The 19,227-nt window shown below is 42.7% G+C and overlaps 1 protein-coding gene across 1 annotated transcript in view; it reads left to right on the forward strand.

Moving 5' to 3' along the window:
* The window catches only part of ARHGAP15 (Rho GTPase activating protein 15), a 1,708,250-nt gene that overhangs the window by 19,919 nt on the left and 1,669,104 nt on the right, over positions 1-19,227 (forward strand). Inside the window, exon 2 of the mRNA XM_053712626.1 lies at positions 1,196-1,386. Within this exon, the coding sequence (XP_053568601.1) occupies positions 1,196-1,386 (191 nt within the window). The remainder of the gene's footprint in view (positions 1-1,195; positions 1,387-19,227) is intronic.

The raw sequence follows: 19,227 nt of genomic DNA on the forward strand, positions 1-19,227 counted from the left end.
CTAATGTATTTCTATTATCAATTTTGCTTTATTCTTTTGGTATAATTTCTTGATTAAGAAGCAATGCACTACTAGGAGCTAGTTGAATACGTTGCTTAGCCAATCACAAGAGGCATATATGTTCATCCACCAATCATCAGCTAGTTCCTAGATCCTGAGCCTACCTAGATATGCTTTTCAACAAATGATACCAAGAAAAATGAAACAATATAGGTAAAAGATGTAAATTGGAAAGTTGTTAAAAATTGTGTGCTGTATCTGAATCACAAAATAAAATGTTTGGATTTCATGTCCTCTAAACTGTTATACTTCAATAGCAAAAAAACCCCACCAAAACCACCATCCAGTATTAACCCCTAAATAAACAGACCTCATAGCGAAGAAGAAAAAACAAACATTGCTAAGCCCCATTGCCAATATTACCCATAGCTGCTAACTCCTACTACTAACCTCCAAGATTTCCTAACTTCTAATACACCCTAACACTGAGGACCCTCACTTAAGTGATTCTCCCAAAATCTCATAAACCCTTTAAGTTAACAAAAACAAAACTGAAAGTATATATTGTAAAAAAAAATAATAAAAAATAGTCCCCTTAGAAAAAAACAAACAAAACAAAATGCTTTTTCTCCTTGTCTGAATTTTGTTTTGTCAGTTGTCTAATTTTTTAATATGCAATGCAGGGTCAACTTTTTATGGCCTGCCTCTTTTCCAGAATTCACCTATTTCTATACAGCAATCTCTCTGGTGTTGAGGTTTAAAGAAAACAAAAATCTAATATATGATTTTTCTAGGGCTACTGAATATTTAATACACCCACACCCCTTTAGGAAATCAGTGGAAATTATCAACAAAAATTTGTCTCAAATCTCAAGATATACTAAGATGGCCCTTAAGTATTGTATTTCTTATGTTGTTATGCATTTTCTACAATATATTGTACATATTTTTGATATGGCTCCTTGTGTTTAATTTTCTATATGCTTAAAAGGAATGAGCACACCTGCTCTATATTTGTTTAAACTACTGGTTAATTTGAAGAAATATTTTCAGTTGATTAGGCAGTTGAGATTAATTAACAGTGTGTTGTACTAGTAATGAAGTATTCATTTGACTGAACAACAGTTTATTGGTGATTTATTTATAATATTTAGATAAAAACTATGTAACTGATGGATTTTCCTATCTTTTTAAGCTTTCAATAACCGTCCATTGCCCAGAGTAATTCTGGAGCCTCCACATCCAACAGGAACCCCTGTCCAGATTCTGGACCAGTGGGAAGTTTATGAAGATAGTATCACAGGGCGAAAATATTATGTCCACTCCAATAGCAGGGAGAGATCTTGGAAGCCCCCTAGGTCGTTACCACCAAAACAGAGCGCTACGGTAAAGGACAATACAAAAATATGGCGAAAATTATGTAATAATTTGTGCTTTGGTGTATAGATAATTTATTTATTTATTAGGCTGTAACAGATTGCTTATTGACTGTCATTACATTTACACATATGCAGGGGAACAAGTAAATGTATAGCAATTCATAATGGTCTTTATTTTATATGTTCTTTTTCTGAAAAAACAAAAATGCTTCTTTGCAAGATGTCAATATAGTTCTGCTACAAAATTGTACATAATCTAGGAACATTTTATTATTGAGCTTTGTAAATTATGTGTTTAACTTCTGTAAAGGAAGTAAACCCATAGTTAAATTCAACTCCAGAGAAACAATGCACTACTGGGAGCTAGCTGAGCCAATGACAACAGACAAATGTGAGTAGTCACAAATCACCAGCTAGCTCCCAGTAGTGCATTGCTACTTCATAAGAGGAGCAACTACAATTTAATTTAAAAGTGTCTTAAAATAGTTTTTACTTTCATATACCAATAAACAACTTTGATTTGAAGGGACACTAAACACCTTTTAATTACAAGACATCTATGTCATCTTGCTAAAGAATCAGCCAAGTCTAAACATTTTAAAACAAATTACATCTTGTTTGCTGCAGTTGTTTTCAATAGCCAACGAATCATCCACCAGTTGCCTAATTTGGAGTAACTTGCTTCTGGAGAAGACAGGACTAGCCAGAGTCATTATGTTAGTATAACTGTATTGTTTTGCATTGCAGTTATCTGCTGAATCCAATTAGGGAAAATATGTAAGTGTTATCCTTCAGATGTCTGCAGTGTACATTTACAGTTCTGACAAATAGAAAATCCACACATTTCTTGGCCAAATTACTTGAAAAATGAGCATAATAAATAATTAAAGTATATTGCAAAGTTGTTTTAAAACATAGCAGAAATAAGGGACATTAAACTGCAGGGTACAACTTCCATAGTAGTACAGTAACTACTCTCCATGCTCCATGATGGTGGTACCCATTTTTCCCTAACCAGAAACTAAGTAAACTAAGAGAGTTGCAGGCACAGAAGGAAACACAATATCACAATGAGTAGTAACCATGCTGTTGTAGTTGTACCAGTAGTTTAACATCCTTTTAATATTACAACCATAAAAAAATATGTTTAACATCTTTATATGATGTCCTCTTATACACATGATAGAAAAATATTGAATACCATGTCCCTTTGAAACAATCTAATTCAATGTATATCCTTTTTAAACAATCTAATTTACTTTATTTAAAGTGATGTTAAAGTTCAACCTGCAAGAAATATTACGAATCTATGTAATTAATAAATGGTACCTTCATTCCTAAATTCTAATGGAAGATGCGCTCAGACATTATTTTATTTAGGTAATCATTATAATACATAACCACCATCTGGCTGCCCTCTTTTTTCAATAGGTGGCATCTCCATCTCTTATCCAATAGCCGTGCTAGCCTTACTAAATTCCATAATTTTTTTTAACACAGTTTCAGAGGGCCATAGGATTGGGCTTATGTAATAAAAATAATTACCTAAATAAAATGTTTGAGCACATCTTACAATGGAATTCATGATTGAAGGTATTGTTTATTTTTTTACATAGATTAATAATATAATTTCTAGCAGGTTAAATTTACCATCACTTTAAACAAAGGTTTTTTTTAATAACCTATGTAGCTGTCATGTGCAATACTTCCATAATATTACCACTATATCAATAAGTTCAGAATATTAAGGAAGCTGAGACTGGATGGTGTAGAGTATAACTGAGTATAAATATAAAAAAAAAGTGTAACAGTGATGAAACATTCATATAAATAGGTATCCTGTATAGAAGTAAGCCAATGGTATTTGGTGCCTGAGTGCAGATATCAAAATTTCATCTCTTGCTCTATAAAAATGCATTTCCCTTTCCATGCAATTAACCTTCTCCTCCTCCCACATAGAGTCAGTGTCACTTAGTCACACACCTACAGTTACATACCAATATTATTTCTGTCGCCCACACTCAATGAAAAAGTAGCACAGGATGACAAAGATACATACTATCACAAACACAGACTCTGACACCCATGTGTGCAAACACACACACACACAGGATGACACCCATATATACAAACACACACACAGGATGAAACCCATACATACAAACACACACACAGGATGACACCCATACATACAAGCACACACACAGGATGAAACCCATACATACAAACACACACACAGGATAACACCCATACATACAAAAACACACACACATGATGAAACCCATACATGCAAACACATACACACAGGATGAAACCCATACATGCAAACACATATAAACACAGGATGACACCCATACATGCAAACAGACACACAAGATTACACCCATACATGCAAACACACACACACACACACACACACACAGGATGACACCCATACATGCAAGCACACACACAGGACGACACCCATACATTCAAACACACACAGAGGATGACACCCATACATGCAAACACACACACACAGGATGACACCCATATATGCAAACACACACACAGGATGACACCCATACATGCAAACACACACACACACACACACACAGGATGACACCCAGACATGCAAGCACACACACATGATGGCACCCATACATGCAAGCACATACACCCAAGATGACACTCATACATGCAAACACATACACACACAGGATGACACCCATACATGCAAACACATACACCCAGGATGACACACATACATGCTAGCACACACACAGGATGACACCAATACATGCAAACACACACCCAGGATGACACCCATACATGCAAACAAACAAACACACACACACACACACAATGACACCCATACATGCAAACATACACACATAGGATGACACCCATACATGCAAAAACATACACAGGATGACACCCATACATGCAAACACACACACAGGATGACACCCATACATTCAAACACACACAGAGGATGACACCCATACATGCAAACACACACACACAGGATGACACCCATACATGCAAACACACACACAGGATGACACCCATACATGCAAACACACACACACACAGGATCACACCCAGACATGCAAGCACACACACATGATTGCACCCATACATGCAAGCACATACACCCAAGATGACACTCATACATGCAAACACATACACACACAGGATGACATCCATACATGCAAACACATACACCCAGGATGACACACATACATGCTAGCACACACACAGGATGACACCAATACATGCAAACACACACCCAGGATGACACCCATACATGCAAACAAACACACACACACACACACACACACGATGACACCCATACATGCAAACACACACACATAGGATGACACCCATACATGCAAAAACATACACAGGATGACACCCATACATGCAAACACACACACAGGATGACATCCATACATGCAAGCACACACACAGGATGACACCCATACATGCAAGCACACACACAGGATGACACCCATACATGCAAACACATACACAGGATGACACCCATACATGCAAACAAACACACACACAGGATGACACCCATACATGCAAACACACACACACATAGGATGACACCCATACATGCAAACACATACACAGGATGACACCCATACATTCAAACACACACACACACACACACACACACACAGGATGACACCCATACATGCAAGCACACACACACACATGATGACACCCATACATGCAAACACATACACAGGTAGGGTTGCCACCTGTCCCTTAAAATACAGAACACATATAAGTTACACATGCTGCAGGGTGTGCAAGGAGGACTATAAATAGTGCTGCCCAGAAACACAATACATGTTCCTCCCTGCACACCCTGCAGCATGTATAACTCATAAGTATCCAAAAAAACATGGCTGAGGTGGCAACCCTATACACAGGATGACACCCATATAGGCAAGCATACACACAGGATGAGACCCATACATGCAAGCACACACACACATGATGACACCCATACATGCAAACACACACACATGATGACACCCATACATGCAAACACACACACACAGGATGACACCTATTCATGCCAGCACACACACAGGATGATACCCATGTATCAAACACATACACAGGATGACACCCATACATGCAAGCAGACACACGATGACACCCATACATGCAAACATACACACGCAGGATGACACCCATACATGCAAACACACACATGATGACACCCATGCAAACACACACACAGAAAGGATGCACCCATACATTCAAACACACACACACACACACACACAGAGTGACACCCATTCATGCAAGCACACACACAGGATGACACCCATACATGCAAGCACACACACAGGATGACACCCATATATGCAAGCACACACACAGGATGACACCCATACATGCAAGCACACATAGGATGACACCCATACATGCAAGCACACACAGGATGACACCCATACATGCAAACACATACACAGGATGACACCCATACAAGCAAGCACACACAGGATGACATTCATACATGCAAACACAAACACACAGGATGGCACCTATACATGCAAGCGCGCACACACACACAGGATGACACCCATACATGCAAACACACACACACACACACACACACACACACAGGGTGACACCCATACATGCAAACACACACACAGGGTGATGCCCATACATGCAAACACACACAGGATGACACCCATACATGCAAACACATACACAGGATGACACCCATACAAGCAAGCACACACAAGATGACATCCATACATGCAAACACAAACACACAGGATTGCACATGTACATGCAAGCGCACACACACACACACACACAGGATGACACCCATACATGCAAGCACACACACAGGATGACACCCATACATGCAAACACACACAAAGTAGATGACACCCATACATGCAAGCACACACAAAGTAGGCGACACCCATACATGCAAACACACACAGGATGACACCCATACATGCAAGCACACACACGGGATGACATCCATACATGCAAACACACACACATGATGACACCCATACATGCAAACACATACTCACAGGATGACACCCATACATGCAAGCACACACACACACAGGATGACACCCATACATGCATGCACACACACAGGACGACACCCATACATGCAAACACACACACAGGATGACACCCATACATGCAAGCACACACACACACACACAGGATGACACCCATACATGCAAACACACACACAGGATGACACCCATACATGCAAACACACACAAAGTAGATGACACCCATACATGCAAGCACACACAAAGTAGGCGACACCCATACATGCAAACACACACACACAGGATGACACCCATACATGCAAACACATACACACAGGATGACACCCATACATGCAAACACATACACACAGGATGACACCCATACATGCAAACACATACACACAGGATGACACCCATATATGCAAACACACACAGGATGACACCCATACATGCAAGCAAACACACAGGATGACACCCATACATGCAAGCAAACACACAGGATGACACCCATACATGCAAACACACACACAGGATGACACCCATACATGCAAGCACACACACATAGGATGACACCCATACATGTAAGCACACACACACAAAGGATGACACCCATACATGCAAACACATACACACAGGATGACACCCATATATGCAAACACACACACACACAGGATGACACCCATACATGCAAGCACACACACACACACACAGGATGACACCCATACATGCAAGCAAACACACAGGATGACACCCATACATGCAAGCCCACACACATAGGATGACACCCATACATGTAAGCACACACACACACAGGATGACACCCATACATGCAAGCACACACAAAGTAGATGACACCCATACATGCAAGCACACACACAGGATGACACCCATACATGCAAACACACACACACAGGATGACACCCATATATGCAAGCACACACACACACAGGATGACACCCATACATGCAAGCACGCACAAAGTAGATGACAAAAGTCAAACCAGGAACCCCGAGGGGAACCTAGAACGGGGTGCGCTGGGTGAATACAAAATGTTAAAACTGTGCACAAACCATATGGCTCCCGTGAAATCGGGTAGAAAGTCAAAACCAGTATAAGGCAAAAAGATGTCAGCGGCAAAGCTCCTCTGGTCTTCGGCGTGAAGATTTCTAAAGATTAAAAGTGAGAAAGAGGGCGCCACATAGCGTGATACTGTTGTTACAGGTTCAGAAGGCAAAGAATTCAAAAAGGCTTACCGAACAGCTCTGCACCGTTCTGTGACCGGTGCTATCAGGCAGACTAACACTCTCAGTGGTTAGCACACTGGGTGGCCTCGGATATGGTGCAGACAGGTGGATCTCGGCGTTACTAAATTAGCACACTGGGTGGCCTCGGATGTGGTGCAGACAGGTGGATCTCAGCGTTGCTTGATTAAAGCAAATCAGCGTCTCTGCAACATGTATACTGCAGCCTCCAATGGGTTTTAGAAATAAAATACCTCTCCAGGTAAGGTAAATGATCGTGAGAGACAACTTCCGTATAATAAAGTTAAAATCTTTAATCAATCCAGGTTTTTGCTACGCGTTTCTAGACCGATGGTCTTTTCCTTTGTTTTTATGCCTGAGGAAAAGACCATCGGTCTAGAAACGCGTAGCAAAAACCTGGTTTGATTAAAGATTTTAACTTTATTATACGGAAGTTGTCTCTCACGATCATTTACCTTACCTGGAGAGGTATTTTATTTCTAAAACCCATTGGAGGCTGCAGTATACATGTTGCGGAGACGCTGATTTGCTTTAATCAAGCAACGCTGAGATCCACCTGTCTGCACCACATCCGAGGCCACCCAGTGTGCTAATTTAGTAACGCCGAGATCCACCTGTCTGCACCATATCCGAGGCCACCCAGTGTGCTAACCACTGAGAGTGTTAGTCTGCCTGATAGCACCGGTCACAGAACGGTGCAGAGCTGTTCGGTAAGCCTTTTTGAATTCTTTGCCTTCTGAACCTGTAACAACAGTATCACGCTATGTGGCGCCCTCTTTCTCACTTTTAACAAAGTAGATGACACCCATACATGCAAGCACACACAAAGTAGATGACACTCATACATGCAAACACACACACAGAATGACACCCATACATGCAAGCACGCACACACAGGATGACACCCATACATGCAAACACACACAAAGTAGATGACATCCATACATGCAAGCACACACAAAGTAGGTGACACCCATACATGCAAACACACACACAGGATGACACCCATACATGCAAGCACACACACAGGAAGACACCCATACATGCAAGCAAATACACAGGATGACACCCATACATGCAAACACACACACAGGATGACACCCATACATGCAAACACACACACACACACACACACACACACAGGATGACACCCATACATGCAAGCAAACACACAGGATGACACCCATACATGCAAGCACACACACACAGAATGACACCCATACATGCAAGCACACACACACACACACACACACACAGGATGACACCCATACATGCAAGCACACACAAAGTAGATGACACCCATACATGCAAGCACACACACAGGATAACACCCATACATGCAAACACATACACACAGGATGACACCCATACATGCAAGCACACACACACACACACACACACACACACACAGGATGACACCCATACATGCAAGCACACACAAAGTAGATGAGACTCATACATGCAAACACACACACAGGATGACACCCATACATGCAAGCACACACACACAGGATGACACCCATACATGCAAACACACACAAAGTAGATGACACCCATACATGCAAGCACACACAAAGTAGGTGACACCCATACATGCAAACACACACACACAGGATGACACCCATACATGCAAGCACACACACAGGATGACACCCATACATGCAAACACACACACATGATGACAGCCATACATGCAAACACATACTCACAGGATGACACCCATACATGCATACACACACACAGGATGACACCCATACATGCTTGCACACACACAGGATGACACCTATACATGCAAACACACACACAGGATGACACCCATACATGCAAGCACACACACACACACACACACAGGATGACACCCATACATGCAAACACACACACACACACAGGATGACACCCATACATGCAAGCACACACACAGGATGACACCCATACATGCAAACACACACACATGATGACAGCCATACATGCAAACACATACTCACAGGATGACACCCATACATGCATGCACACACACAGGATGACACCCATACATGCAATCACACACACAGGATGACACCCATACATGCAAACACACACACAGGATGACACCCATACATGCAAACACACACACACACACACACACACAGGATGACACCCATACATGCAAACACATACACACAGGATGACACCCATACATGCAAACACATACACACAGGATGACACCCATACATGCAAACACACACACACACACACACACACACACACAGGATGACACCCATACATGCAAGCAAACACACAGGATGACACTCATACATGTAAGCAAGCACACACACAGGATGACACCCATACATGCAAACACACACACTCACAGGATGACACCCATACATGCAAGCACATACACAGGATGACACCCATACATGCAAGCACACACACAGGATGACACCCATACATGCAAGCACACACACAGGATGACACCCATGCATGCAAGCACACACAAAGGATGACACCCATACATGCAAGCACATACACATGATGACACCCATACATGCAAGCACATACACATGATGACACCCATACATGCAAACACACACACACACAGGATGACACCCATACATGCAAGCAAACACACAGGATGACACTCATACATGTAAGCAAACGCACACACAGGATGACACCCATACATGCAAACACACACAAAGTAGATGACATCCATACATGCAAGCACACACAAAGTAGGTGACACCCATACATGCAAACACACACAGGATGACACCCATACATGCAAGCACACACACAGGAAGACACCCATACATGCAAGCAAATACACAGGATGACACCCATACATGCAAACACACACACAGGATGACACCCATACATGCAAACACACACACACACACACACACACACAGGATGACACCCATACATGCAAGCAAACACACAGGATGACACCCATACATGCAAGCACACACACACAGAATGACACCCATACATGCAAGCACACACACACACACACACACAGGATGACACCCATACATGCAAGCACACACAAAGTAGATGACACCCATACATGCAAGCACACACACAGGATAACACCCATACATGCAAACACATACACACAGGATGACACCCATACATGCAAGCACACACACACACACACACACACACACACACACAGGATGACACCCATACATGCAAGCACACACAAAGTAGATGAGACTCATACATGCAAACACACACACAGGATGACACCCATACATGCAAGCACACACACACAGGATGACACCCATACATGCAAACACACACAAAGTAGATGACACCCATACATGCAAGCACACACAAAGTAGGTGACACCCATACATGCAAACACACACACACAGGATGACACCCATACATGCAAGCACACACACAGGATGACACCCATACATGCAAACACACACACATGATGACAGCCATACATGCAAACACATACTCACAGGATGACACCCATACATGCATACACACACACAGGATGACACCCATACATGCTTGCACACACACAGGATGACACCTATACATGCAAACACACACACAGGATGACACCCATACATGCAAGCACACACACACACACACAGGATGAAACCCATACATGCAAACACACACACACACACAGGATGACACCCATACATGCAAGCACACACACAGGATGACACCCATACATGCAAACACACACACATGATGACAGCCATACATGCAAACACATACTCACAGGATGACACCCATACATGCATGCACACACACAGGATGACACCCATACATGCAATCACACACACAGGATGACACCCATACATGCAAACACACACACAGGATGACACCCATACATGCAAACACACACACACACACACACACACACAGGATGACACCCATACATGCAAACACATACACACAGGATGACACCCATACATGCAAACACATACACACAGGATGACACCCATACATGCAAACACACACACACACACACACACACACAGGATGACACCCATACATGCAAGCAAACACACAGGATGACACTCATACATGTAAGCAAACACACACACAGGATGACACCCATACATGCAAACACACACACTCACAGGATGACACCCATACATGCAAGCACATACACAGGATGACACCCATACATGCAAGCACACACACAGGATGACACCCATACATGCAAGCACACACACAGGATGACACCCATGCATGCAAGCACACACAAAGGATGACACCCATACATGCAAGCACATACACATGATGACACCCATACATGCAAGCACATACACATGATGACACCCATACATGCAAACACACACACACACAGGATGACACCCATACATGCAAGCAAACACACAGGATGACACTCATACCTGTAAGCAAACACACACACAGGATGACACCCATACATGCAAACACACACACTCACAGGATGACACCCATACATGCAAGCACATACACAGGATGACACCCATACATGCAAGCACACACACAGGATGACACCCATACATGCAAGCACACACACAGGATGACACCCATGCATGCAAGCACACACAAAGGATGACACCCATACATGCAAGCACATACACATGATGACACCCATACATGCAAACACACACATGATGACACCCATGCAAACACACACACAGAAAGGATGCACCCATACATTCAAACACACACACACACACACACACACAGAGTGACACCCATTCATGCAAGCACACACACAGGATGACACCCATACATGCAAGCACACACACAGGATGACACCCATATATGCAAGCACACACACAGGATGACACCCATACATGCAAGCACACATAGGATGACACCCATACATGCAAGCACACACAGGATGACACCCATACATGCAAACACATACACAGGATGACACCCATACAAGCAAGCACACACAGGATGACATTCATACATGCAAACACAAACACACAGGATGGCACCTATACATGCAAGCGCGCACACACACACAGGATGACACCCATACATGCAAACACACACACACACACACACACACAGGGTGACACCCATACATGCAAACACACACACAGGGTGATGCCCATACATGCAAACACACACAGGATGACACCCATACATGCAAACACATACACAGGATGACACCCATACAAGCAAGCACACACAAGATGACATCCATACATGCAAACACAAACACACAGGATTGCACATGTACATGCAAGCGCACACACACACACACACACAGGATGACACCCATACATGCAAGCACACACACAGGATGACACCCATACATGCAAACACACACAAAGTAGATGACACCCATACATGCAAGCACACACAAAGTAGGCGACACCCATACATGCAAACACACACAGGATGACACCCATACATGCAAGCACACACACGGGATGACATCCATACATGCAAACACACACACATGATGACACCCATACATGCAAACACATACTCACAGGATGACACCCATACATGCAAGCACACACACACACAGGATGACACCCATACATGCATGCACACACACAGGACGACACACATACATGCAAACACACACACAGGATGACACCCATACATGCAAGCACACACACACACACACACACACACAGGATGACACCCATACATGCAAACACACACACAGGATGACACCCATACATGCAAACACACACAAAGTAGATGACACCCATACATGCAAGCACACACAAAGTAGGCGACACCCATACATGCAAACACACACACACAGGATGACACCCATACATGCAAACACATACACACAGGATGACACCCATACATGCAAACACATACACACAGGATGACACCCATACATGCAAACACATACACACAGGATGACACCCATATATGCAAACACACACACACACACAGGATGACACCCATACATGCAAGCAAACACACAGGATGACACCCATACATGCAAGCAAACACACAGGATGACACCCATACATGCAAACACACACACAGGATGACACCCATACATGCAAGCACACACACATAGGATGACACCCATACATGTAAGCACACACACACACAGGATGACACCCATACATGCAAACACATACACACAGGATGACACCCATATATGCAAACACACACACACACAGGATGACACCCATACATGCAAACACACACACACACACACACAGGATGACACCAATACATGCAAGCAAACACACAGGATGACACCCATACATGCAAGCCCACACACATAGGATGACACCCATACATGTAAGCACACACACACACAGGATGACACCCATACATGCAAGCACACACAAAGTAGATGACACCCATACATGCAAGCACACACACAGGATGACACCCATACATGCAAACACACACACACAGGATGACACCCATATATGCAAGCACACACACACACAGGATGACACCCATACATGCAAGCACGCACAAAGTAGATGACAAAAGTCAAACCAGGAACCCCGAGGGGAACCTAGAACGGGGTGCGCTGGGTGAATACAAAATGTTAAAACTGTGCACAAACCATATGGCTCCCGTGAAATCGGGTAGAAAGTCAAAACCAGTATAAGGCAAAAAGATGTCAGCGGCAAAGCTCCTCTGGTCTTCGGCGTGAAGATTTCTAAAGATTAAAAGTGAGAAAGAGGGCGCCACATAGCGTGATACTGTTGTTACAGGTTCAGAAGGCAAAGAATTCAAAAAGGCTTACCGAACAGCTCTGCACCGTTCTGTGACCGGTGCTATCAGGCAGACTAACACTCTCAGTGGTTAGCACACTGGGTGGCCTCGGATATGGTGCAGACAGGTGGATCTCGACGTTACTAAATTAGCACACTGGGTGGCCTCGGATGTGGTGCAGACAGGTGGATCTCAGCGTTGCTTGATTAAAGCAAATCAGCGTCTCTGCAACATGTATACTGCAGCCTCCAATGGGTTTTAGAAATAAAATACCTCTCCAGGTAAGGTAAATGATCGTGAGAGACAACTTCCGTATAATAAAGTTAAAATCTTTAATCAATCCAGGTTTTTGCTACGCGTTTCTAGACCGATGGTCTTTTCCTTTGTTTTTATGCCTGAGGAAAAGATCATCGGTCTAGAAACGCGTAGCAAAAACCTGGTTTGATTAAAGATTTTAACTTTATTATACGGAAGTTGTCTTTCACGATCATTTACCTTACCTGGAGAGGTATTTTATTTCTAAAACCCATTGGAGGCTGCAGTATACATGTTGCAGAGACGCTGATTTGCTTTAATCAAGCAACGCTGAGATCCACCTGTCTGCACCACATCCGAGGCCACCCAGTGTGCTAATTTAGTAACGCCGAGATCCACCTGTCTGCACCATATCCGAGGCCACCCAGTGTGCTAACCACTGAGAGTGTTAGTCTGCTTGATAGCACCGGTCACAGAACGGTGCAGAGCTGTTCGGTAAGCCTTTTTGAATTCTTTGCCTTCTGAACCTGTAACAACAGTATCACGCTATGTGGCGCCCTCTTTCTCACTTTTAACAAAGTAGATGACACCCATACATGCAAGCACACACAAAGTAGATGACACTCATACATGCAAACACACACACAGGATGACACCCATACATGCAAGCACGCACACACAGGATGACACCCATACATGCAAACACACACAAAGTAGATGACATCCATACATGCAAGCACACACAAAGTAGGTGACACCCATACATGCAAACACACACACAGGATGACACCCATACATGCAAGCACACACACAGGAAGACACCCATACATGCAAGCAAATACACAGGATGACACCCATACATGCAAACACACACACAGGATGACACCCATACATGCAAACACACACACACACACGATGACACCCATACATGCAAGCAAACACACAGGATGACACCCATACATGCAAGCACACACACACAGAATGACACCCATACATGCAAGCACACACACACACACACAGGATGACACCCATACATGCAAGCACACACAAAGTAGATGACACCCATACATGCAAGCACACACACAGGATGACACCCATACATGCAAACACATACACACAGGATGACACCCATACATGCAAGCACACACACACACACACACACACACACACAGGATGACACCCATACATGCAAGCACACACAAAGTAGATGAGACTCATACATGCAAACACACACACAGGATGACACCCATACATGCAAGCACACACACACAGGATGACACCCATACATGCAAACACACACAAAGTAGATGACACCCATACATGCAAGCACACACAAAGTAGGTGACACCCATACATGCAAACACACACACACAGGATGACACCCATACATGCAAGCACACACACAGGATGACACCCATACATGCAAACACACACACATGATGACAGCCATACATGCAAACACATACTCACAGGATGACACCCATACATGCATGCACACACACAGGATGACACCCATACATGCTTGCACACACACAGGATGACACCTATACATGCAAACACACACACAGGATGACACCCATACATGCAAGCACACACACACACACACACACACACACAGGATGACACCCATACATGCAAACACACACACACACACACACAGGATGACACCCATACATGCAAGCACACACACAGGATGACACCCATACATGCAAACACACACACATGACGACAGCCATACATGCAAACACATACTCACAGGATGACACCCATACATGCATGCACACACACAGGATGACACCCATACATGCAAGCACACACACAGGATGACACCCATACATGCAAACACACACACAGGATGACACCCATACATGCAAACACACACACACACACACACACACACACAGGATGACACCCATACATGCAAACACATACACACAGGATGACACCCATACATGCAAACACATACACACAGGATGACACCCATACATGCAAACACACACACACACACACAGGATGACACCCATACATGCAAGCAAACACACAGGATGACACTCATACATGTAAGCAAACACACACACAGGATGACACCCATACATGCAAACACACACACTCACAGGATGACACCCATACATGCAAGCACATACACAGGATGACACCCATACATGCAAGCACACACACAGGATGACACCCATACATGCAAGCACACACACAGGATGACACCCATGCATGCAAGCACACACAAAGGATGACACCCATACATGCAAGCACATACACATGATGACACCCATACATGCTAACACACACACACACACATACACAGGATGACACCCATACATGCAAGCAAACTCACAGGATGACACCCATACATGCAAACACACACACAGGATGACACCCATACATGCAAGCATACACAAAGTAGATGACACCCAAACATGCAAACACAGACACAGGATGACACCCATACATGCAAGCACACACAAAGTAGATGACACCCAAACATGCAAACACACACACAGGATGACACACACATATGTTGTTATACATGAAAACACACAAACACTAATGCAAGCTAATGCAATACTTACATTAAGACATCCATACTTTTTTGTAGGGTTAATCATTGGACTCTATTCAAAAAGAAGCTCTGGGTATTTTCAATCAGGTTTGCTTTAATCAGCATTGTATTTTGACACGTATTCAAACAGAAATGCAGTGAAAATGTACTGCCAATATTTGGGGAATTGATAGAGCATTTTAAGCATTGTTTCAAGTAAGGCTTTAAAAAAAAACAAGCAGAAAAATGGGTCGGGTTTCTAGGGGTTTTTGTGTAACATAAGCGATCCTTTGTGTGCCTAGAAAAATAAAATGATGAAATATTTAAGTAAACCAAAAAATATATACAGGTATACCCCGCTCATACAGTGGGTTAGGGACCGGAGCACCGCTGTAAAGTGAAAACTGCCTTAAAGTGAAACAAAGCAGTTTTAGATTTCTTTTCACTTGCCAGTGTGTTTAAAAACTTGAAAACATGTTTGAACTGACATATATTAGGTGTGCAATAGTGCTACGTTTAGTTTAACACTAGCACAGCACAGTATTCAATTAGTATTCAATAAATACTGTACCTGTAAAATTACTGTAGTACAGTTTGCCAGACTATAGCACTGAGACACAGATTGCACTAATGCTGTAAACAGAGTGAACTGCACATAACAAAATGGTGCCAGTCACTTTTCTCACAATCTCACGATGATTACAGCACTGTTTCAAAATCCTTGGAGGTTTTACTTTAGCTCCACAAAGCGCTGTATTAGCGAAGCGCTGAAAAGTGAGGTATACCTGTATTATGCATATACAAGTACTTTATCTGCACTGCTATCTGGCTCTTTTTAATCCATTGCTTACAAAATGGTGAAGCTGGGCAATGAGAATATTTGTTCTTGTATTCTTGCTTTCTTTTTAAATATATTCCAAGCCAACATGGCTGCGGCTGCCTGAAGCATGAAATATGGCAGACACTTGATTTTAAATAAGGGATATATACGGCTCCATTTTTCATCTGGTGGGCGGACGAGGTTCGCTATCATAAAATTCTTCCACCCATCCTTCAACTGCCCACATTTAACAATGCACAAGGCACTGCTTGTACAATGCCGCCTCCTGCTCACATGCGGCCAAACTTGCTCGAGCAGGGGCTGTCAGTCTTACAAGAGCATGAAATGCTAGGGCTCAAAAGCTGCTCTTGCAGCTTGATTTAAATAGAGTCCATAAACATTATTTATGTTATTTATCTTTTAAATAAAATACTATGGGCAAGATTAGAAGTCGCACAGCAAATTGTTTTTTCTCAATTGCGAAAACACGAAGCGCGTTATCATTTTTTGCATTCAGGGTTTCACAGGTATTACAAGTTGCAAAATAACTTATTTTGCTCGCGTGTTAACCTAGGTAATCCATAAAGCCAGATTGCGTGTGCGTATTCCCCCATAGAAGTCAATGGAGAAAACAAATAGAAAAAAAAACCACTAAAACCCTAATCTTTTGCGCAAAGCCCATGATGGATTCTCCTTGAAAAGTGTACATGAAAATTTATAGTGAGATATGTATATGAATATATTTATTTCTAGATATCGCGAGATATATATGTAAAAATCACTTTGAAAATCCATCTATGATATTGTTTAATGTGCATAAGATTGTAATGTAAAATCTTTTCATTATCTCCATAGTTAAACATATCTCTATACATATTAATCCATGTTTCTCTATGTATGTGTATGTATGTCAATGTAAAATCCCTGCGTGTGCTTTTTTCTAACACCCGAGATCTCCTATCTTTAAGCCCTTATAACATTTGTGTGCAATATATTTTTAAAATAATTTTAATAGACAGTGTTGATATGAGTGTAACTGTACTTTGTAATGTATTTTTTAAGTGTTTCGTGAAACTTTTTTGTTGCGCAAAACTTTTAACTACAGCTCTTCGAGCGCAGAAAGGATTGTTGCGTAAAAGGCGATTGCGCGCAAGCAATTGTGATTTTTCCAGACTTGTAACATCTGTGCAATGAAAATTGATTGCGAAAAGACCATATCGCGCGTGGAAAACTCATACTGCGCGACTTGTAATCT

Source organism: Bombina bombina, chromosome 1, assembly GCF_027579735.1.
Source record: "Bombina bombina isolate aBomBom1 chromosome 1, aBomBom1.pri, whole genome shotgun sequence".
In the NCBI taxonomy this organism is placed as follows: Eukaryota; Metazoa; Chordata; class Amphibia; order Anura; family Bombinatoridae; genus Bombina; species Bombina bombina.